General features: G+C 33.0%; 1 protein-coding gene across 1 annotated transcript; it reads right to left on the minus strand.

Annotated features, from left to right (window-relative positions):
• Positions 1 to 473: 473 nt before the first annotated feature.
• LOC123200508 (myosin-15) lies at positions 474 to 22,712 on the minus strand. Its single transcript, XM_044615693.1, has 38 exons — positions 22,451 to 22,712; positions 22,216 to 22,365; positions 21,007 to 21,152; positions 20,744 to 20,900; positions 20,358 to 20,416; positions 19,409 to 19,565; positions 18,940 to 19,089; positions 18,701 to 18,837; positions 18,077 to 18,223; positions 17,885 to 17,986; positions 17,203 to 17,260; positions 17,017 to 17,118; positions 16,472 to 16,509; positions 16,249 to 16,375; positions 15,985 to 16,158; positions 14,583 to 14,714; positions 14,251 to 14,360; positions 13,832 to 13,892; positions 13,514 to 13,691; positions 12,487 to 12,692; positions 12,052 to 12,171; positions 11,269 to 11,367; positions 10,720 to 10,941; positions 9,370 to 9,509; positions 8,962 to 9,073; positions 8,779 to 8,829; positions 8,609 to 8,695; positions 8,254 to 8,424; positions 7,933 to 8,085; positions 6,588 to 6,764; positions 3,254 to 3,391; positions 2,334 to 2,404; positions 2,124 to 2,223; positions 1,986 to 2,042; positions 1,837 to 1,893; positions 1,655 to 1,735; positions 1,484 to 1,566; positions 474 to 1,143 (listed from the first exon to the last, which is right to left on the minus strand). Exons 1-38 carry the CDS (start codon positions 22,568 to 22,570, stop codon positions 1,020 to 1,022), a joined length of 4,554 nt encoding a protein of 1,517 aa, XP_044471628.1. The 5' UTR covers positions 22,571 to 22,712; the 3' UTR covers positions 474 to 1,019.
• Positions 22,713 to 24,045: the final 1,333 nt, after the last annotated feature.

Raw genomic sequence — 24,045 nt, forward strand, 5'->3', positions numbered from 1 at the left:
TTTTTTTATTTTAATAATAAAATATTACCAAATTAAACACCCCTTTAAAGGTTACAATTAGGGTTTTTTGGATTAATAAAAAAACTTTGAAAAAAAAACAATTTTGATTATTCTAAAATCCTAACCTCAACCGATCTTATAATTAAAGGTTAGTTTAAGTCGAGCATCGTAAATAAAGTAAAAATAAACTTAATTCAAGTAAACTTGAATTCACACTAAAATCTAAAAATTAAACATTTTTTAACTCAAATTTTTGAAATATTCAATTCGTCAAATTCACAAACCTCAAAAATTTCAATATAATTAAATTAAAACAACGTTGTTTTGATCAATACATATCAAAACAACATCGTTTTAATCATTTTTGTTTAATTACACTACCAAATCAAGCTTAAAACTCGATTCAAACTCAAACTCGAGCTTATCTACTCAAATGAATCTAATTCGAACAACTTTAAGTTAAGTTCAAGAAATTCAAACTTGAACTTGACTCTATTCAAATTAAACCAAGCTCAAACTTTCAAATTCAGCTCTAACTGTGACAAACCGAGAATCCAAAAGTGCGTAGATGGATTTTGGTGTAAAATATGACCTACAAAACATAATAAATAATTACATATCATCTAAACCAGGAACCCAGAAGGCAACTCTGTTGCAGGAGTTAAAAAAGGAGGTTGGAGACAGCATCTTAATACAATTGCGTAGTTGAAGAATATTTATACACAGGGGCAAGGATGAGCACCAATCTATACGAATCACAACTAATGGCTGAACCTAGAAGAATTTAGGGGTAATGTACTTGTTCCCAGACGATACACTTCAAGTCTTCCATTGCCTAGGTATTTCTTTATACAAACAAATTAGTCACCTAACAATTTTCTAGTCGTCCCAAAATTCACCCGGGCCTTCTACAAGTAAAATAATCATAAAGCCATGATTTTTAATTCATAGTAAGGCTTTAATCTTCACATGGAGCTGGTCCTTACGTTTCCATTCTTTCGAACAAAGTGCTACATCATTTACTTTTGAAGCTGTATCAAAAATTGTGCACAGGGATATTCAGATAAAAATGTTGGAACTTCGATATCTGAAGGATCTATAACAGCAATCGCCATATCTATGTCTTCAGTCGAGAATGGTATGCTGCAAGTAAAATGATTAATCAAACTACAGCTTTACTAAACAAAAAAGCATCATAGAACAATTAGCCATCAAATTGTAAGTTAAGGTGCCGGATGAGTACTCAACAAATGACAGAATTTTGCTATCAATAAACAGGGCATGTTAACAAAAATGTTGAGAGTTTGATAAGTTAAATTTAATCACAGGGGTGATGAAAAACTTGGAATCAATGAGGTCTTACCATCTGAAAAAATACCTTTAGATAATTAAAGACTGAGAAAGAAAAAGGACTAAGAAATATCTAGATATTAGTTCCCTGAACTACAATCATCCAAATTGACAGTATTGGAAACCAAATTACCTTAGATCATCATCCAGCAAAAATGAGTTTGAGGTTAGATTCTGATTGTCCTTGTTCAAAATCTCCCTCATTTGAGCAACAACCTGCCGACCAAAATTTGTTCAGAAACCAAAGAACCCAATTTGACAACTAAGCATTCCCAAAAGAGATGGTAATTTAATTGTAACTTGCCTCATTTGACACACTCTGGGTGCCATATTTGTCATCCCAGTACATAGTGCTTATTCGATAGATCTGCCTAACTGTCAATGTCTGTTCAAGTATCACAATAAAATGAATTCAAAAAACAACTATAAAATTCTTGATTCAGCAAATTGAGAGGAGTGGGAGGGAAAAGAAATAGATAAGCATACCGGACACAGATCCTGCCTAATCTCTTCCAAAGACTTTTTTCTTTTCTGATGTATTACCTAAGGAAATTGCAAAAAGAACCTCAATAGTAAAAGACCTGTCGAGTGGTTTACATCTTCAAAGATCAAATAAGGAAGGCTATGATTTATACCAGAAACCCAACCGCTTGTCTTATATAATTTAGCTCATGCCATGAGGTTCCTGCATACTGCATTGTGTAATAACTGAGACTCAAAATTTATTTTATTCAACCCTTGAGGCAGTTATTACAACAAAAGATAGCATTTACCTCCTCTGTTGCATTAACAATCCATTTCTCAAGTTCTGCCAGACCAGATTTCACATATTCCCCATTCGAAAATGTGCAACACTCACGACGCAGCAGAAGGCTAAGGAAAAAAAACAATAATAATAATAATGTGCATTATGTCAAGCATTAACTAATCATAAATGGGTCATGGGTTGAAGCAAACAGAATTCTGATGTTGTGATCACTGACCTGTTGAAAAGTGATATGTTGATGAAAGAGAAAACCTGGGTAATGAGCTTTCGGATGAAAAAAGAGGGTACCTGCAAGCACATTATATAGCTCAAAACAGAAGAAAGAAGGCACTCAAAAATTTAAAATTATAATGCTTAACCTTCACACCATTTTCAAAAAGGTCAAATATAATTTATCATTTCTTCCAAGTAAACTTCAATCTTACCAAAATAATCAATGGATCAGACAGTCTATTCTTTTGAGAAGCAGAGTCATTTGACAACCAAAAAAGTTGCGGAATCAAAAGGTTAAACTCCCCAAGACTCACTTGAGATGCGAATGACTAATCTAAAGCTTTCGCGACTCTTTGAAATAAAGAAATAGATATAGAAGCAACTGCAATGTCTAATTTATGAACTATTACATTATCACATGAATGCAGCTTCTATTTCTGCAGTTCATGCCTTCATGAACGCTAGTAACAGGTAATGTAATACAATCTCCTAGAATAGTGTTGGAATTTTGTACCATCTAAATTTTGACATGTATTGCCTTTCTTTATTCTTTGGAACTGGTGGGTGGCAGCAAATTGATTAAAGACATCAAGATTTAGTCTGAGTTTCTAATTTTTATTTATTTAAAAATAAAAGGAAAAAAAAACTCCATATACAATGACTAAATCATATATCCTAGTCATGCAGGAGCACACGAGTTCACAGTACCAATATTCCTAAATGAAATAAGCATTAAAATTATTTTTGAAGACAGAAAAGGGGTGGGATCAAACAGAAAAACATTTTATTGGTTTATTTACATCTCTAAACACAAGGCCAATCTTCTCAGAATAAAAAGGCTAACAGTTTCTATAAGTAACAATTGGAATCAACATACTAACAAATATAGAACAGAAAAGGAAAACAATAAAACAAAGCACATACATGATTCTCACGCAAACGACCCATAAGAGCATCCAAAAATTGGATGATGCTGTCCCATTGACTAACTTGTGTTTGCTGCTGAATACCACCTGGAGATCTAGACAATTTTCCAGCATGTACTCGAGAAGTTTTGGGCACCTTCCAACAGTGTAACAAGATTGCATTAGAATGGCTAATGACCCACATAATTTGAGACACAATCAATTATAAAAATAACAAAATAGAGAAAAGTGAATAGGAGGTATTGGTTCAGATCAAGTTAATCATTGGGAATCAAATAAAACCTCAGTCAAATAAAGCAGAGATCTCATGCAACACAGTGCGAATATATGGTATATGCACATTCTGGAAGCTACTATCTCTCAGCCAATTGGCTAAGTTGCACTTAGTTGAAAACAAGGAATGAATTCAGTGATAGCATCACTTACTGTAGGAAAATAAATTCAAGTCATATATTAGGCACTTGAAAGCTTTCACTGAAATGGTTGTCCTCATTTTATCCAAAAAAAAAAAGACTAAATGTATAGATTCAACAACATTAGTTTATCAAGACTGAGACAGTCAAAACTTTGCATTCAGTGATTCCACTATTTGTCAAGATACAGATCCTTTGAAAGGAACCTTAGGTACACAATCGTGAAGACCCATCAATCAAAGAACTATAAGTATATGTTGAAATTCCTAATATCTCTCCACTAGCATCCTTAGAATATGAAGAATATCTTCCGTTTATTTCCTAGAATATCTCCTACAATATCCCCAAATTAGCAATTATCATTATGGAGAATTTCTCTCATTTTTAAGCCTATTATTTAATGATTCTATGCTTATATAGAATAGGCCCACTGCAATATATATAAAATATCTCCTATAATTTACCTTTTAATGAAATCAAGTGAATAAGTTTCACTTTTCCACATGGTATTAGAGTCTTCATTGCCTAATTTTTTGGGTCTTCCTTTCTTAATAGCAACCGAACCTTTTCTTCTTAGTTCATTAAACCTTCATTACCAACCTTGGACAATGTCAACCCTTTTTATTAACTCTTCAACATCGACTACCAACATGACTGCAACTAATCCACCTTCCAACGGGTTAAGCAGTTAACTCAAAAGCATAAATTCAATCTATTGGCTCGAAGCCTCTGTAATGCTTACACGAAAAATTGGATCTAGCTGCGATGGCTTTTAGGCAGATTGAGGGAAACAGTCAACCAAATAAAAATTATGGTGCACCTACTGTAATAAGTTGTTATGTACTTTTTCTCTTACCCAAGTTAGAATGTGACTTGTAACTGGAACTCTTAGATCATCATGTTCTATTCAATTGAATTCTTAGGTGTCAATCAAATGCTAAAAATCATGACTTATAACCAATCAAGATAGATATTGTACTATCATGAGGATGCTTGTTAAATAGTGTGAGAAAGCTTACCTTGGCGCCCAAAACCCTTCACACCAGAGCTAAACCTTTTGAACCAAGCTCTAGAAAATTGTTTTAATCCATAAAAATGACTTCTTCAGTTTGCACACCTTACCCCTTTGTTCTTGATTCACAAAACCAAGTGGAATCTTCATATACATTTCTTTATCAAACTCTCCATTCAAAAAAAAAAAAACATTTTTATCATCAGTCTGATGTAACTCCCAATCAAGATTAGCAACCAATGAAAGTAATACTCCAATAGAATTGAGTTTTGTAATAAAGGCAAATGTCTCCGCATAATTGATCTCAAATGGTTGAGTGAATCCCTAAGCAACTAACCTAACCTTGTATCTTTCAATGGCTCCATTAAACCCAACTGGACAGTAAAAGCCCATTTGCAGACAACAACCTTCTTTTCTCTAGGTAAATCCACAATCTCCCAAGTATCATTATCTATTTCAGTTCTTCCATAACTGTGATTCTCCACTTTAGAAATCATAAGGCACTCTGAAGGTTTTTAATAATTTCAACACCAGATATCTTTGAAATAGATTCCCTAAATGGGCCAAACAATTTGTAGTTCGTGAAATGGTTTGTAATAGGATGTTGAGTGCAAGACCTTACTCCTTTTTGGATGGCAATAGGAATATCAAGATAGTTGTGCTGTTCATTACCTATATATCTCTGAGGTTACCACCACCAGACTAGGCTTCAAGTTTAATAGTTGGCAAGAAGAGCTTCTAGCCTCCTGATGTAAGTAATATCCTTCCATTTCAGTCATGGTATCTATCTAGTCATGAGTTTCTCCCCCGAAACTAGGTGATGTAGATGAAGGATCATCAATATAGCGGAACAAAGGGAAAGAAAAAGGAAGAGAGATATAAGGATCCCAATGTGTAGATTCACTGAACTTTTTTGCCTCAAGAGCAACATTGGGATAAAATAATTGACTTTCAAGAAATGTGACATCAAATAAAGCAAAGAAACGTCTGGAATGAGGACATCTGTATCATTTTTAAGTGGGGGAATATCCAACAAAGACAATGTAAGACTCTAGTCAAACTTGAAACCAGTGGGAGAAGACTTAAGTACTACACCCGAAGTTCTAGAAGAAAATTCTAATAATATTTCAATAGGGTTCCGACAATATTCCAATGATTACACCCTTTCTTCTTTTAAGAGTGAAAAAAATAATCAAAGCTTGTGTTCTGATACCATGAAACAAAGTTGAAAAACTTGAATAATTCATGTTTAATTTCATTCAATATTGAAAGGTGCATTTATACATGTTTTACAACTGTGAAAATACATAAAACTAGGAGTAATGTTATATGTACATATTAAGTATATAATTGAATATAAAGCTGATGTGATATCATGTGATTTATTCTTAATTCAAAATCACATAATCACATGATAACAGATCAATTGTATATTAAAAATTGTATACATATAATTTTATTGTAAAACTAAATCAGCATGACTAGGAAAACAAATAAAACTAAGTCAACTTAACAGGAAAAAATAAAACAAGAAGATACAATGACTACATTGAAATATAAATCCCTAAACTTTAGGGATTTATTCCTGTTTTCCAACACCTATCATTATGGAAATTATTTCTCATTTATTCCTTAGAATATCTCTCATTTACAAGTATCTAGTTTAATTCTTTCCTAATATTCAAAGATCCTAACCTTATTTAGAATAGGTCCACTGTTAACAGTTGAACAATAAAATCAATTAAATATGTTTCAGTTTTCCACATTACACGAACAAACAATGAACAAATAATTACAATCACAATTTTAGTGTTGCTTGTATGTATCTATTAAAACTTCCTTAAATTGAAAGTAAGAGCCTGAACAAGGAACCAAACACTAGATAATGAAAACTTTGAAACCATTACCTGAATGCATGATCCCAAGAGCGGAGACAATTCTTTCTTCAAATTATCACGAATCAGACCAAAGATCTTCTCTACACAAGCAGTTAGTTGTTGTTTGAAGAGTATAGCAGGATATCTTGCCTCAAGATGTGACATAACATCCCCATATCCAATATATTTAAAAGGAGATTTTAAGCTCTGCAAGTGTTCAAACCATAACGCAATGACAACACATTTTTTTTGAAACTACCATAAAGTGTCAAAATATATAAAATGTTATTTCACCATTAAACATTCAATTAACTATTACTTAGAAAATTTTTAACCCAAAATCATTTGTGATGCACCAAAAAAGTGATCAAGTTTACAATGCAAATATATCAAAAATATGTCCAAAAAAAAAAAATTGTCATTAATTTTATAGCATAAACTGACACTTAGCCACATTGTCCACACATTTCATTTTAGTAATCAGGCAAATTAGATTTAAGATAGCATTTAAGCCTTAAACTTGGAGTGTAAACTACAATTGTTTGAATCTAAACCATAGTCAACATGTTGTGATGTCAAAATTTACCCCAAATAAATTCTAACACTTCTTGTTCCAAACAGCAAATTAAATTACTCTAAAATAAAATTATTTAAACAATAAGAAAACACACTAATCTCTGTTATGCCGAAATTACAAGAAGTCTACTAACAAATAGTAAAATGGTATAGGGAAATGGCAACACAAATTGTTCACAAGTAGGGCTGGACTCGAGCCAAGCCAGCTCGAGCTCGGCTCGGCTCGGTTCGAGCCCGAAACTAGTCGGGCTCTGCTCGGCTCGATCAAGCTCGAGCTGGCTCGGTAGATTTTTTTTTAAATTTTTTATACAAAACGACGTCGTTTTGATCCATATATATATACAAAACGATGTCGTTTTGATATGAAAAACAAGCCGAACTCGAGCCGAGCCCGAGCTCGGCTCGGCTCGAATCCAGCCCTATTCACAAGGGGCATCACATTCGTTAGTCATCCCTTTCCTCTAACTATTCTTTCCTTTAGGTCTAGAATAGTTAACTAGAACAATTTCAAAAACATCTCCATTCCCTCTCTCTCCCACAAATCAGGTTGCTGTCACATATTGAAAAACGACTATTAAAAGGAATAGAAAAATCAATAAACAAACTATAGCAAAAGTGATAGCAACTCCTTTAAAAACCTTAATGTTTCAATGTAGGTCAACTTTGCCCAGATGACTTAAGGAAATTAAATTTAAAATTAATGGAAGAAACTCAAATTCATCTACAAACTAAACACGTATATGACATCTTGTTAAAAAAATAAAACGGAGAAATATGAAATCAGATTAACAGAACTCACAAATGCAACCCTTCCGGGTAAGCTACCAGAGCCTGCAGTACGTTGAGCAGTTGCATTTAAAAAGCCATTTGACCGTAAATTCCTTTGCAGGAGGCATAGAAGTGCTGATGCATTGGATAGCCAATAGGGTAAGATGATATTCTCATCCCCAACCTGAAACAGTTGTCATAAAACAAATTATCAAAATTCACTGATGAAAATTACAAACAATATAATCTTAAACACTTCAGGGGCCATGGAATCTTTACATCAGTTGCAACAAAAAGGAATATGATTTTTAATTGCATAAGAGTGTTTAAAAAGACAGAGCCAGTGAATTACCTTCAGAACTTCATTGATACCCTCAATAATATAGTCAAAGATAGCAGTCCTCTCAGAGTCAAAGGCTTGCCAGTGAACAAGACATTTGTATATGATACAGGCTGCAAGTGGCTTGCCATTGTTAAACCCTAAATTTTCTTTGATACACCGAGAGAGGAATTCATAGTTCTCCTGCACAGAAAAGACAACCTTTTCAGCACTATAAAAGCAAAACCTCCACAGCATGAAAGATGCATATAAGATAAAAAGATCTAAATATTTTAGAAACCTTACTGCTGTCATTCTATCTAAGTCACAAAACAATATTTGACTTTTAAAGTTGAAATTTTAAGGCTATATAAGCAACAAAAAAAACCTGATGCCTCTCAGCTGTTAATTTAGGTCGTCGTGACTCTGACAAGCTATGAGTGAAAGGTATAACTTTTGAAGGTGTGGGAGACTCCTGTGCCAAAGGAAAGATGCATGAAACAGACACAATATAAAGTGAATTATATTCAATGGCAGAACTGACACAGTTTTTCTTACAAATGCAGGCTTCCGGTCAACATGAGAAATAGAAAGCCCCCCTGAGTATTTCTGCTCATAAAAAAAAAAAATTAATTAAAACAAAAAACAATTTTGATGCAAGGACTTAAAGTAAAATAATGTTTTGACAACCCACAACCCATAATCCACCTTACATAAGAAATTATAAGGAGAAAATCTTACATCTGAAAATGCCTTTGCAAGACCAAGACGGTTGGCTCTAGGTGATGCACCCAATGCTTTTTGCCGCAATACATGATTCTCATCCTCCAAACGTGAGAGCTTCTCCTCAAGACTGAGTTTAGAGAAGTAGCAGTTGTATAAAAATAAAAAGAGAAAACAATTAAATTATATACAAATGTTTTGAAGAGGGAATTCTTGTACACATTGTTTTCAGGAAGATTGTATAACAACAAGGTGATTAAGATAACTTTGAGCGCCCAGAATTTACAAAAAATGAAAAATAGAACAAAATAGTGACAGATTTATGCTAGCAGAATATTCATCAGGACAGTTGCCAACATGACAAATAAGATCTAGTAAATAAAAACTCTTTCAAGGGGGATATGACTACAACTAATAAAACAACACCTTTGCATATTCTGTTGGAGCTCAGAAAATTTTTTTTCAAATTCCCTCAGCTTGTTGATGGTATCACTGTTATCTTTTTGTGCTTTGATAAGCTCAAGCTCAAGAGCAGAGTTCTTCTTTTCCAAGGTACTAAAAGAAGTCTGCAGTAGCAAACCATAAATTGTCAAGAAAAAATCTGAAAAACAGCAGTAAATATAAATTAGTAACAAACAGGAATAAGAATCGAGGAGATCGATTCTCAAAAGAAATAAAATCACAAAATGCTAACTAATAATGATATTTCAAAATTTTCGAATGTATCAGACAATCTTATAGCATAATGATAGAATTTGACAACATAATCAATTCTAAAGAAGTAATGCATGATAGCAACTAGCACAGCAAGAATATTACCTTATAAAATACTTGCAAGGAAAAGATTTGCAGGCAATTATATTTATTATCAAATTTGTGAGTATTCCAGAACATCTTCTCAGCATCATAACTGATTTGATATATTAAGAAACAACTTAAAAAGTTCTGGCACAATATGATCTATATTATAAAAGCATTGTGTAAAGTAATTACATTCACTAAAAAAAATGTTTTAGTCCCTAGTCTGACCCTATGTGACATTTAAATCACTTAATCTTAGTCCTGGAGATATTACAAAATACTACTTCCTACACATAAGTAGAAATTATTGAGAAAATGACTACATAACTATAACAAAATATTTGTCAAACTTGTGGAAGAAACATGAGATAGTCCTTTGTATAAGTTCTTTTGTCTTGATCATTCAAATCTCATTATTGATGTTTTCAAGTAAGGAAATGAAACAATGAATAGTATCAAGTTATAGAAGCAAAAAAACTTTCTTAAGATCGTATCAAAATCTAACACTTTGATCTGTAGCAAGTATCAAACGGTTCTTACAACCCTCACTCTTTCCAGATACCCTTAATTGTCCCTCCAATGTTCATCAAGTTATAAACCAGGGGCTATTTTCAAATATTTGAGCACTCGTAGCCAAGAAAATTATGGATCTATTATCTCAAATGTGTGATCCCCATGTGATTTTAATCCTTGACCTTGCATTTAAAATAATAATAATAATAATAATAATAATAATTTAATAATGTTAATCCAACTCAAAAAAAAAAAAAAAAAGAGAACTAAGAATAATATACATTAGAGTGGCAAATCTTAGTAATATCTGAAGTGACATAATATGCTAAAAGAATATATTTCAGACATTTATTCAATATAAGTGTGTGAACACCTTTAAAAGATTTAAGGACATTAATCAAGCATTCTTTTGTTAGTAATTGAAAGGACAAATAGAAAATTTATCAACAATATAAAACACACCTTCAATAATGCATTTTCCTTTCTAAAATCAGCCATTGCAACAAGTTCCCTTTCTATGGCAGATTTCTCCTTCATTGATAATTCCAATTGATTTTGCAGCACAGCATTTTTGTTGCATTCATTAATTGTTGCCAACTTAGCTGCATCTAACTCAAGTTTCAAAGATTCCAACAATTTTTGAAGTTTAGAAATTTCAATTGACTTGGCCTCCTCATTAGAAACCTGAATCCAAAAATCCTCTTTAAACAAATGGATAAAAGATATGCACAACAAAAAAAATTAACAGAAAGGGAAATGGCATGATTATAGAATTGCAAGAGACCAGGTTTAATATATCTAATGAAACCGCTATTCAATCTTAAGATGGCGTGCAATGCTTCAACACCATATGGCATAAGGTGATACAATTCTAAATAAAGGCGGTTTTGATCAGGTCATAAGCCAAATAGACATGAACAAAAAAATAAAACACAAAAGATCTCTGATTCTTTATGGAGAAATCCTTTCAGAAGTTAGCCAAATAATAATATTGTCAATGAGAAGAAATACCCGCAATCTCTTTTCTAACTGTAACCGCCATGTAAGATCTTCCAACTGCTTCTCAAGTTTATTCTTAGCCAATCGCAATGCACCAGTTTCATTAGCCTCCTGTAAACAAGTACAAAGGTCATGAATTAAAACATTTTGGTGCGATAAAAGAGCTGAAGTTAAAATTATATGTAGCTAGCATTGGGACAAATGTGCCGCATCGGTAAGCTGATACTCAAAAGTTTGTTATCAAAGAAAAGTCTTCCCACGTTCTCTTTCATAAAATCATGGGCTTATTGCACGTTTGCACATTTAAAAAAACAGAAAAGAAATCACTAACAAAAAATAAATAAATTTTAGATTGATATTATCTAGACAAAAAGAATTGAAGGAAATCAAAATATTAGATAATCCAACAAAAATAAATGAAAGTAATCAACCAAAGAATCACACCTGCAGATAACAGGCTAGCTTAAAATAGAGATCTAAGATTTCTAGGTGCTTGATTTAAACTGAATGATACAATTTACAAGTCTTTAAAAAAAAAAAATGTGATGCCTGCTTAAAAAATGTTTCGACAAAACAACTATCAAATAAACTAGAAATAAAATTGGTTGAAGAGTAGGCTTCCTTTTAGAAAACTTCATTATCTATCAAATTAAACATATACACCTAATCATATGTCATATTTTAATAGGCATGTGAGCTTTTGTGGATGAAAATATGAATTATTACTTAAAAAGTCAGACTTTTCTTTTCATGGAATGTAGGTTTTGTTATGACTAAAAGCACAATAATTCATACTTTCTTAAGCCTCTGAAGCTCTCTTTTTGCCAGCTTCTGCCTCCACCGGCATTGTATTGCAATAATATAAGTTTGACGGTGTCGGAAAGCAGTGCGGAACTTGCACATCCTCCAATGAGCCTATTACATTCATTTATACAGAAAATGAGGAATAAATGGTGTCAATATAATTGCAACAGCTCGACAAATACACAAACTTCAAAGCAATGAGCAAGCAGGAGCTATTCTTTGCTCTACCTCACATCCTGAGTATAGCTATCATCATCCAACTAAAATATACCAATATATGGATTTGAAAAACAAAATTTTCTTGAAAAAGATGTAAGATGAAGTGTTTGGGACATATTATAATGGAACTAATTCTCTGAAAAAGACCATGAGGAGGAAGATATTCTCATGTAGATAAGACATGAACATCAACAAAACTGAACTTACCTGAATAAGAGTGGCAGCTTTATGTTTCTTCCCATGCACAAATTTTTGGCGAGTTGAGAAGCCACGGATATTGGACTGTATAACAAGAGCCGCCAAAGATAGTTTTGTGTAAGCATTCTTTAAAAGCCACATGCGGACATATTTCTGTATTGAAATAGCGGCTGCTTTCTCTCTTTTTGCAGCAAACAATTTTCGTGCCATGCATCCTGCAATAAAAGAGACAACATCAAGTCTGAAACAAAAAGAGAATGAGAAATGACAATAAAAAGAAGTTTATGACTCCAAAAGTTCCTAATGAAGCTAAATTCCCTAGATAAAAGAGACTGTTGAGTTATAAATGATAAAGCCAACTTTTCTCATGGACACTTACAGTTCCCCTAAACTATTAAAAACTCCACTGAATGTGAAATTTCTAGTACAAATTATCAAAAAACTCCCTAGCAAAATATCAAAAACCCGCCACTTGGACGGGTGTTCTAATTCTTTAACTCTAGATGCCTTTGAATAAAGTTGATCTATCAAGGAGTTCTGCAAAAAATTCCCATAGAGAAATTGATTAAAAATGAAAAAAATTCCAGGAAATTATAGAAAAAAAAGTACAACTGTGGTTTGAGTTTTGACTAATGATGGCAAGAATTTCAAATAGCAAGTATTAGGTAGTTGACAGTGCAACAAAACTGGTTGCTTAATTTTTTCTCACTAACTGTAAGGTTGTGACAGAGCTCTCAATCAAGTATCAAAAGTAGCAGCATTTAGGCCAACCAGATGCAAAAATGGTACATGAATATAATGCCAACAATAACTAGAGTACATTCAAAATTAAGAGGCCAATACACAAATTCCAGCTTTTCTTCGGTCAACTTTCTAAATGAATAAACTTATCAACCATGAAGAAAAATTACATTGAAAATTCTTTCTTAAAGATGACAGAGAAAAAGGATCCTCCAAACATAATAACAAATTATTTGAAAAACCAGATCAGAAAAAAGCAACCTTAAAATTAGAAAAAGAAAAAAAAAATTAGAACCTCGGCAGTATGCCTGGAGGGACAATGCAGCAGCACGGATTGAAACAAAACTCCTACGAGCAATAAATGTTCGCCATTGATGTTGGATACACTTTGCAGAATTGTCCAGAACCTCAGCACGTCTAGAATCTAAAATACCAATCTGACCAGCCCTAAGAAACACCTTTGTCTTTCCCATCTACAAAAACAGGATTAGAAAACAAAAAAATAATAAAATCACTTTAAGCAACACAAATAATATAAACCCACAAAAGAAAATGCATCAAGACCAGGACTACAATAAAAAAACCTAAACAACACCTTTAGCAGGAAGCGTACCTGAAAGTTTTGAAGTTTTAACTTTTGCAGGATTTTCTCTGTTAGAGCATTTTCATCATAACTGCAAATATATAATATCAAAGAACAGAAAAACAAGAAAGAAGAATTTGTAAGTGAACACCCAAAAAAAAAAAAAACTGTAGCAATTTTGAAACAAAAAACAATTGGAAAACAAAATTCTTTCCGATTTCAATGATTAAGTTTGTTTACAAAAAGGTAGAAAATGAAACGAAAATAAGATGTTCAATATTAAATTATGATTTTAAAAAACTATTATGTTATACTCATGGTAACAATATATTATGAGCAGATAAAGCATGATCTTGAAACAGAAGATACAACTTAGCCATCAAGGGAACTCATTTAATAAATTCTTCCATCTTTGAGCTTCACCAACAAATTAAAAGGTAACAGCCCACCTTCCATCCATAAATTCAAGAGCTAATATTCCAAAGCGATCCACAAACTCAGAATAAGTCCTTCGAGTAGGATAACCTGCCAGACTTATCCGAACTGCCTCCAGAACACCCTACATAATCAAAAAAAATTTAAGAATTACTTACTAAACATGATAAAATATAAAAGACTATCTCAATATTATAACCTGACAAGAACATAAAACACATAATGCAAGAGATGGCAACAGGAAGCAAACTGTACTGCAACAAACTAATAACCTAGAAGATGCATGTGATCTCTTTTTATTTGTTGAATATGAACATGAGAGAAATAAAAACTTTCTATTACTAACCCCACAGCGTAATTGATGTAAAACACTCGGATTCTCAAATTTTTGAGGTCGATTTAGAGAATTTGGCTTCACACAGCGTATATAATGAGGCTCTGTCAAGTTGAGAGTTTCCATGAGTGCTTGCAATTGTTGCTGGAAACAAATATAAAACATTAACAATATGTGCGTAGGAAAATTGTAAGTATAGAAGTAATGTATCCTTTGATCAAGCCAAAATGTTTATTATTATTAAAATTTCAAACAGATGATATCAATCAACGATTAAATAGTTAATAATGATAAGTCCATTAGCAATTAAACTCCGAAGAGTATAACTACCCACAATGAATCAAAAGCTACGGAATACCAACATCGAGAAATCATGAGAAACACAAACCAGAATTTGCTATGATTACAACAATCCAGGATTATTCCAGAAACATGCATAAAAAACTCATGATTTTTTATTTAAACAAATTTCGACAGACTTATCAGTGCGAAAAAATAACACTGAAATCTTTACCAGTTTGATTATGCAATAAATTAAAGCTGAAAGTCACATAACTTAAAATATAAAATCACCTGAATTCAAAAACTCTAAATTTAAATAAAAGCATAGCAATTTACATGCACAACGCAATTAATGTACGATGGTAGTCATGTTAGGCTTATGATATTGGTAGTGGCTGATTCATGCTGATGGTATTATTATGGCAACTGAGGTTATCCAATGGCACCAATAAACAATGTGCAGTGGTTGTGGCAGTGGGTGATTATATTACTTTAAATAAGGTGTCTTATACTTGATTGTACCATTATTGAATAAACTTAAATGATGGCACAGTCAACTTTAAGATTGTAAAGATAGAATGTTGTCATCAAACATCCCTTAGTGTGCATAAAACACAAAAGCAAACACACCAAAATGGTTCCAGCTAGTCTCAGAAAAAGTTTTTTATCAGACACAAACCAAAAATGATATCCTTTATAGAAATGTCACACGGCAATACCAATTCCCAAATCCAACCGGTCCTTGAACCAAATCCAAACTACAGAAACAACATTATAGAACAACCATAAAATTAACTAGCACCCAGGACCAGAGCAATCCATAGAGCTAGTCAATGCAAACTCCCATTTAAGAAGTCCAGAAAATTTATCCAAGACAAGTGCAGAATCAAAAACCCAAGCAATAATAATATTTTATCTAGTTTAACAAAATATGGAAAACAACAAATATTTCAGGTTTTCAAAATTCTGAATTTTATTCCGAACACAAAAGACTAAGGAAATTAAGAAACTTCTAGAACAACTGCACATGACAGAATCAGATTCCTCTTTTATAAATACAAACATACATACATACATAAATTCATAAAGACTTAAAATCAGGAGTATGAAGGTTAAACAGTATGTCTCATACCTTAAATCTAGATGCGACAGAGGAAAACTTATATGATGATCTTGAAGATTCTTCTGGTGGCAAAGGGAAAAGACCAGCAACAAAGGGGCATTTGGAGGAAGACAATAAATTGCAATGTTCTACCACAACATAATCACGATTTTTTTCTAAAAATGTATCCGTTTGATAGGTAACCTACAGAAAAAGCAGTGAATGCATCATAATTATATTCTTGATACAAGAAAATGAATCCATATGGAAGAATGATGTGAACAGATTACATGCCTTTCCAGCATAATGGGAAATGGTAAAATCTGTTTCCGAAAATTTAGCTTTTTCCAACCTTGGGTGGGCTCGAAAGTTCTGAAAGAGCTTGGTTGAAAATGTTTCATGCGTTGATTTTGGAAACATGCTGCATAAATGAGAAAATCAGGATGAGAATAAACTGCATAGGAACAATTTGATAAAGCATCACGCACCAATTTATACTTAAGAAGTCAAACTGTACCAAGCTTCATCCAGGAGAGCAATAATCCCGATGGGTTTCTGCAAATAAATTCATGATGGTGTAAGATCCAATTTCTAACAATCAAAGACACTTAAAAACAGAAACAAAGACAAGAACAATAAATTATGCTTACATAGATAGTAAATATATTCCTTAATTGAGTTACAACAAATAAAAACATGCTATGACGGCAAACATAGTATGTGAAAAAATTGTTGTGACATGCAACACATTGCACCACCTCACACAATCTGTGAACACTGCAGAAGAAAGGATAAAACTTTCAGAAAATATTACATAATACACAACTATATTTACATTAGGACCTTTCTATGACGGCAAACATTGTAGCACTTATCTAGTCATACAAACATAAAACACAGTATCATACCATGAAGAGCACAAAAATCATATTAAAAAAGAACATCCCCAAAACCAGAAAAATAAAAAACAGAAAGAACAGCTGTTGCAAGTGTTGTACAATACTTAGAAAAAAGGAATAGAGCTGAATAGCTAAAACTACTGCAAGAAAGACAAATGAATACCTTCTCTATCAGATCTAACACATCTTGATTGTCTATAAACTCAATATAGCTCCAATTAATCTCTTCTTTACTATACTCCTCCTGCTCCATCTTGAATACATGCTGAATAAAGGAAGGGAAAAAAAAAGTTTAACATAGAATTATCTTTAAAAAGTACAAGCTCATCCCAGAATAATAACTCCGCACCTCATTGAAATGTTGCTGAAGCTTTTCATTTGCAAAATTAATGCAAAATTGTTCAAAACTACAGAAACAAAACAATGATCAATAAATGGAATGGACCATAAGACGGCAAGATTGACAAAACTAGAAATTTAAAAACAAATAGCAAAAATAATAGAGATATAGATAGCTAACAATCTATTCAGCCGAAAATAATATTTGAATCAAATGCAGTTATAACGAAAAAATTCTGTCGAGATCTGGGAATATGAGTTTCATTAGAACAGAACTAACCAATTCTACTACTTAGAAAAACATTGATGGTTATTGGACATTTGGACTCTAAGGAATTGGATTAAGTAATATTGACACACACAAAAGGACTAAAACTCAGATACAATCGCTAAAGGTGTCAAGGTTCAAAGGCCTAAGAATCCACATCATTTGGGACAGTGTCCACGCAGATAATCCTTATTGTATTGGTAGAACAAAGGAAATGATGAATAAAGAATAGAGTTAAAATTGCCAAGGAAAATGCTTTAGAGTTAAAATTGCCAAGGAAAATGTTTTACAAGTTGCTGCTATGGCAGAAATCTTCATCCCAAATTGGGCTAAAAAAAAGAGTAACCAGACTTAGCAGGAAATATATTCTTTTTAATGAGAAACAAGCAATCTGAATGTTAAGGTTAATTAATTATGAAATTACCTATTATATTTAAAGCATTCAAAGCCATAAATGTCCAAAACTCCAATTTGAATTTGAGAGTTCAGATCTTGCCCAACAGATTTATTGATCTTTTCAACAAGCCTGAAAGAAACAAAAGAACAATTCAGTTTTCAAAGAAGTATCGGCATAATTTAAACTTGGTTCTAAATTATGCAGTGAACATAAGTATACCAGTCAAATAGACGAGCATAAATAGTCTTAGCTAATGCATCTCGACTAGCAATAGCAGCATTACAGTCAAGAAATTTAACAATACTTCCTTCGCGCGTTTGAATTGTACGAGTACAAAGTGTAGCCACCAAGAGGTTCACATCCAACCTGATTAAAGAAGCTGTTTAGACATTTCAAGCAACAAAAACCAAAATATTCAATTATACTATTAGCATTATAAACCTCACCACCAGGTTATGTACCAAGTATAGCCCAGCATCAAACTCAGGTTGAGACAAGGTCATAAGGTGACAAAAGGCAAATTTTACTTCAAACTTATCAATGAATTTTTTTGAACAAAATCTCAATCTATAGTCAATTGGATACGAATGATTCAACAATTTTAAACTCATTCATGCATTAGACCAGGAAAAAAAAATTTCACTTCCAAAATAAGATACAGACTACATTCTCATACCCTGAACAAATAACCATAACATTCCAGCAAATATTAACAAGAAGAAAATCTATATTCAAAACCAAAAAAAAAAAAAAGCAAATTTTAGAACTACAGGTGGTACTTGAATCTGTTATGAAAATGATACAAACAAGATTATTTTCAACCTATCTTGTGCAATCACATACATTAAAAGATCAGCAGCCGTCTGCATATGAAAACTAGATTTCTGATCCTTTACAGCAGAAGAATCATGCTCTTTGCCAGGAGAAAATTCAATGTTACCCAGATGTAGAATTGCAGCTAAGATCCGAAAAATAGCTTCCTGATGATAGGGCATTATATAAAAAAGAAATAAGAAAAATGATAGCGAAGTGAATGGCAATATGCAATAGAAGGAAACATAGTACTGTTTAAATTTTTAAACCTGATCCTCATGACTTATACCAACAATATCCATTGCTCTCCTTGTCTTCATGTATTCCTCTGCGCTGCTTACACCATCTAGTTCATAAATCTTACTTTGATTTAAATAGTGAAAGTGACTTGGGTGATCAAGTTTGTACTTCTCAGAATCCTAAGCATGTGAAACAATCCCAAAGGCAATGAATGTAAGCTCGAAAAATCAGATACAGATGAGTTCACTATAGCAGACACAATCACAAATAACAAAGGACATAATAATCAGTACCATAATCATGCACCCTTTTTAGAAAATAAACAAACAAAATACATATGCATTTTTTTGTTTAATGTTATTATCAGTAAAATCACCATCAGAAATTATATACAGTGCTACAAGTATCTCAGCACCATAATTAATTGATGCATGTGGGATGGTGGACAGAGAGAGGGAATGAGACAGATGGTCAGACAGGTAAGAAGAGAAAGATTACCCTCCCAGATGCACATAACTGATAAAAACAATGATAATTCCTTTCTGGATCTGTTATTTGAACTACACGGGACCTCTCCAAAAGGTAAGTTCTGATTGCAGCACCAGATATTCTACCACTTGCATCAAACTGGATCTCAACAAACTTGCCAAAACGGCTGCCACAAAAAAATAAAATAAAATAAAACTCATGAGTATTAGGAGACATAGTACTTGATGGCATTAAAGAATGTCTACATCACCTAGGTCGAAAAAAAAAAAACATGTACTTAACAAACTATCATGCATGTAAAAGTGATTTGAGTTGTAGCAATCTCCAATCTAAACATAATCACTGCAATATAGTAAGTGTTTCATGCTGAATTATATAATATCTCTTCTCCCAAGCTATTATCTACAGATATCTCTAGTCAGTCCATTAGTACTTACATTGCATGTGAAACTCTGAATATATAAGTTTTGCTATGGGTAATGAATGCATAATTTTGTCACAACACTTTGCACTGCACAATACTTATAACATCTCATCTATCCCAGTTCCAGCATAGCATTAGAAATGAAAAGGAGACCAAAACCTCATTTCCGAGCCAACATCCAACACATATCCATATTTATGGAAAGGATTAATGAAATTAAATCACCCTTCCATTGAATAGCCCTTTAATGGTAAAATTCTAATAAAGAATTAAACCAGCTGAAAAATTATAAATTTGGATAACATTAACCACCTTGGTCACAATGCAACATCTTGAATGTATGCAAATTTATTTAAGAACTTGGGGTCAATGATAACACCATGATTTTTATGATGACAAAATACAATTAATGAAGTATCAAGCTTATTACCCAAAGTCGGAGAGGGATTTTACACCCTTAAATGGTTTGTAATTACATTTACACCTTCACTAAATAATAAAACATCAGTTTCACATATTAAACTTTAACCGCACCTTGAATTGTCATTTCTAACAGTCCTTGCATTGCCAAAGGCCTCCAAGAGAGGATTTGACTAGAACAGGCAGAAAAGTCAAATCATCAACATGTCAATAACAAAAGTAGAAATTTCAAAAGTTTCCAAAGAAGACATAAGTTGGGCCAAGGAAGAGAAGGAAACCCTCTACCAACTTCAACTTGATAAACCAATCCATCCAAACAGATGAAATCGGGCCAAACCACAGATTCTTTGTTTTCGGAATTTTATTGACATCATTTAGTCAGAAAAATGTATCTTCATTGCGTGCAGAAGTTGATAAGAAAATATATATAGACAAATATTGGTTAAAGTGAAAGTGTAAAGCAACAATAAGCAAATGGTTTAACTCCATCTAGCACTTACCTCAAGAACTTGTTGCTCAACAGTTCTGTCATCACCTGCAGCTCGGCCACCAACATATGTCAGATACTGCATAATCAGTTTTGTTGTCTCAGTTTTCCCAGCCCCACTTTCTCCACTTACCAAAATTGATTGACTTTGACCATCATTCATCATTGCTCTGAATATAAAATACCCGTTAGATTGCCTCAGAGGGAACCAACAAATAGAAATATATAGCCTTCTATCAGCACTCAATATCCACAAAAAAGGCAAGCTCAACACACCTGTATGATGCATCAGCTACAGCAAAAACATGGGGGCTTAGCTCACCAAAAGGAGCTCCTTTATACTGCTCCATCATATGTGCATTGTATAGGTGAGGAAGCTTTGTGAATGGATTGACAGCTATCAAAATGCTTCCTGTGTAAGTCTATCAAAGACAACAAATAAAATAAATAAATAAAACTTTGTGTAAATGTTACTTTAGATAAATCGTTTTTAAAAATCAGAAATCTAGATTATTTAAATTTCTACCATATCTATGGACATTGTAAATAACCCCAATTTAAAGAACAATTAAATTTGCATAAACTCTACAGTCATTCTGAAATGGACATGAAATCTTCAAAGAATGACTAATCATTCAAAATAATTAAACAAACTGCATTATAGAAAAATAATCAATTTTGAGAGAAATTCATTTGAGCAAGAATGGTTTGAGCCTGATGACTACTGTAACTGCACCCTTTCCGACTTAGACCATCGTAAGCCGCAGCCAGTTATTTGTTGCACAAGCAAAGGCAACCTCATCATGCTTGATAGGATGAGCAAAGTTGTTGATAGTCGCAACACAAGCTACCTCACAACAGCGAAGAAAGGATGTTCTATTCAACAAATGGGTGGAGAGAAAATGAGCTAGAGAACCTCAACAGTAAGTATGCATTTGGTACCATACTTATGATAGGCAAAATGGGACAAGATAAACTCCCTTTGGTGGCTGGTATGTTCGGCTTCCGGCAGTCCGTTAATCCACTATTCAACCTAATTAATACCAGGTTTTACTGTAATAAAGACCATCATAGCATCACTTAAATGAAGTTATAAACTGAATTTGATTGTTAATGAGAAAAACATCACTTTGTAAACCCAAACAGTTATCAGTAACATTATAACCAAAAATAGAGCGTAGATGCTTACAACACGTGCATCCTTAATGTATACCTCTAAATCTGCAATCTAATACTCCAAGCAATCACGAGACTAAACACCGTGGTAATAACTTTAACACATCTAAAAACGTCCATTTCTATTATTATTAATCAAAAGCACTCAAATTCAACCAATCATAGTCATCCATCATAATTGCTAACTGCAAACATATCTCATGATAGTCAAATTAAATAAAAACAAAAAAACTACTTAAAGCAACAACTCATCACATTATCCCCAAACACACGCACGCGTGCAAGTACATTAACACTCAACTGACTTACATAAATATCATTAAGAGCATATCTTCTCTCAAGATTGTAAAGCACTCCAGGTTCATTCAAATACGTCAACTTTGTCATATCATCAACTCCTCCAAGTTCCTCATCTTCATCCGCATCTCTCAGAAACAGCTTCTCCGGAGAAGTTAAAATCTACAAAAACCCGCGCACAAAACATCAACACAGCAACATATCCCCACCAATACATAAACAAGGACTAAAAAAAAACCAGTTTTACCTTTTTACCAGAAGCAGTTACAACTTGGACTTGCTTGCCTACAAAATCAGTGATTTCGGCGGCAATCCAAGCCAAATTCCGGTCGTCCACCCATACTTTAGAGCCTTTGCGAAGATTCATCTTCGCTGGGAGAAACCTGGAGATTGAGAACACAGAGAGAGTGAATTTGAAAATTCAAAATCAAAGCAAAACCCTAAGAGAGAGGAGCGTGTGTGTGTGTGTTTAGTTTGGCTTTGGGTGAATATTTTGGGTTCCCGCCCTAACAGGTGGTTTAGGATAGGAGTCAAATTAGGAGAAACATAAGTGGTATTTTATACCGTATTCGACACGTCACCGTTTCATTTGAATTTATTTCCTTTAATTTCTTACGTTTTCGTCACTTTAATTTCTCGCTTTCAGTACAACTCTCCCTGAATCACATCATTTTGAATGCGCAGGTACAGCATAAGAATTGACACATAATACTCCTGCTCACCGACGCTTTGGTAACTTGCTGGGAAAATATAACAAATTTCCCAAATTTGCGTATTTATTTCACCAAAAATAACACATCATTACAGCATTACCCAAAATTAAAAAATAAGTTGAGAAATTAAAACAAGGCCAAAGGACTATTTCCCACCAAAAGTATCCTTTAATTTCAAGTTTTTATCCTTTAACTTTAAAAATTTTATTTATCTACTCATAAGCAATTAAAATTAACATAACTCTAACCCCTTAAAATTTTATATTTTTTTCTTCCCTAAATATTAAAAACTAATCATTTTCCTTATAAATTAAGTTTTAAAAAATGGCATTCCTTCTCTAGGATTTAGTATTCAATCCCCAGTGTCAAATCCGAAGATATCGCCGAGGACAAAGATTCCTCAACAATGAAGATTTTCCAACGCATCATCATGCTCTAGCGGTCTCTCTCCTTTCTTCTAGAACATCGATCGACACAGATCTAGTCTAGAAAGACGAAGAGTTTCGTCTCTTTGTCTTCGTTTGTCTAAACTAGATCTGCTTCTATCAGTATGGTGATGCATCAGAAAATCTTCGTCGTTGAGGATTGAAAACTAAATCCTAAGGGACAAACTTTTAATTTTTAGAGTTTTGGAGGGGAAAGAAGATTAAGTTTTATTTTATTTTTAATATTATAGATAAAATGATGATTTTATCCTTAAAACTAACATATTTAACCTCTATAGGTAAGTGTTTGAGATTTTCGTAGTTAAGGGGTAAAAATTTAAGGTTAGAGTATACTTTGGGTGGGAATAAGTCCTTTGGCCTTAAAACAACAAAAATGTGTAATGTTAAGGTTAAATATTAGCAAACCTGATTGAATATTAAATACCAGTTTCAAAAAAATGATTGGACTAAAATGGAGTTCCCCCTTAAAAAAATAAATTAGTCAAATTTTAACATAGTTTCCTAATCCCTATACACACGGAATGTGACAAAAAGAAGTTAAATTTTGTTTGGAATGAAAGCAAAGAATGAGGGGGACCTTTTTTTAAGTTTCAAATGGAGAAGAAAGAGACAAAATGCAGGTTATATTCTGTGATTATGAATCGGCCGAACAACCATTTGCCACCCAAACTCTTACAGAATTT

This window comes from Mangifera indica, chromosome 17 (assembly GCF_011075055.1).
Source record: "Mangifera indica cultivar Alphonso chromosome 17, CATAS_Mindica_2.1, whole genome shotgun sequence".
NCBI lineage: Eukaryota > Viridiplantae > Streptophyta > Magnoliopsida > Sapindales > Anacardiaceae > Mangifera > Mangifera indica.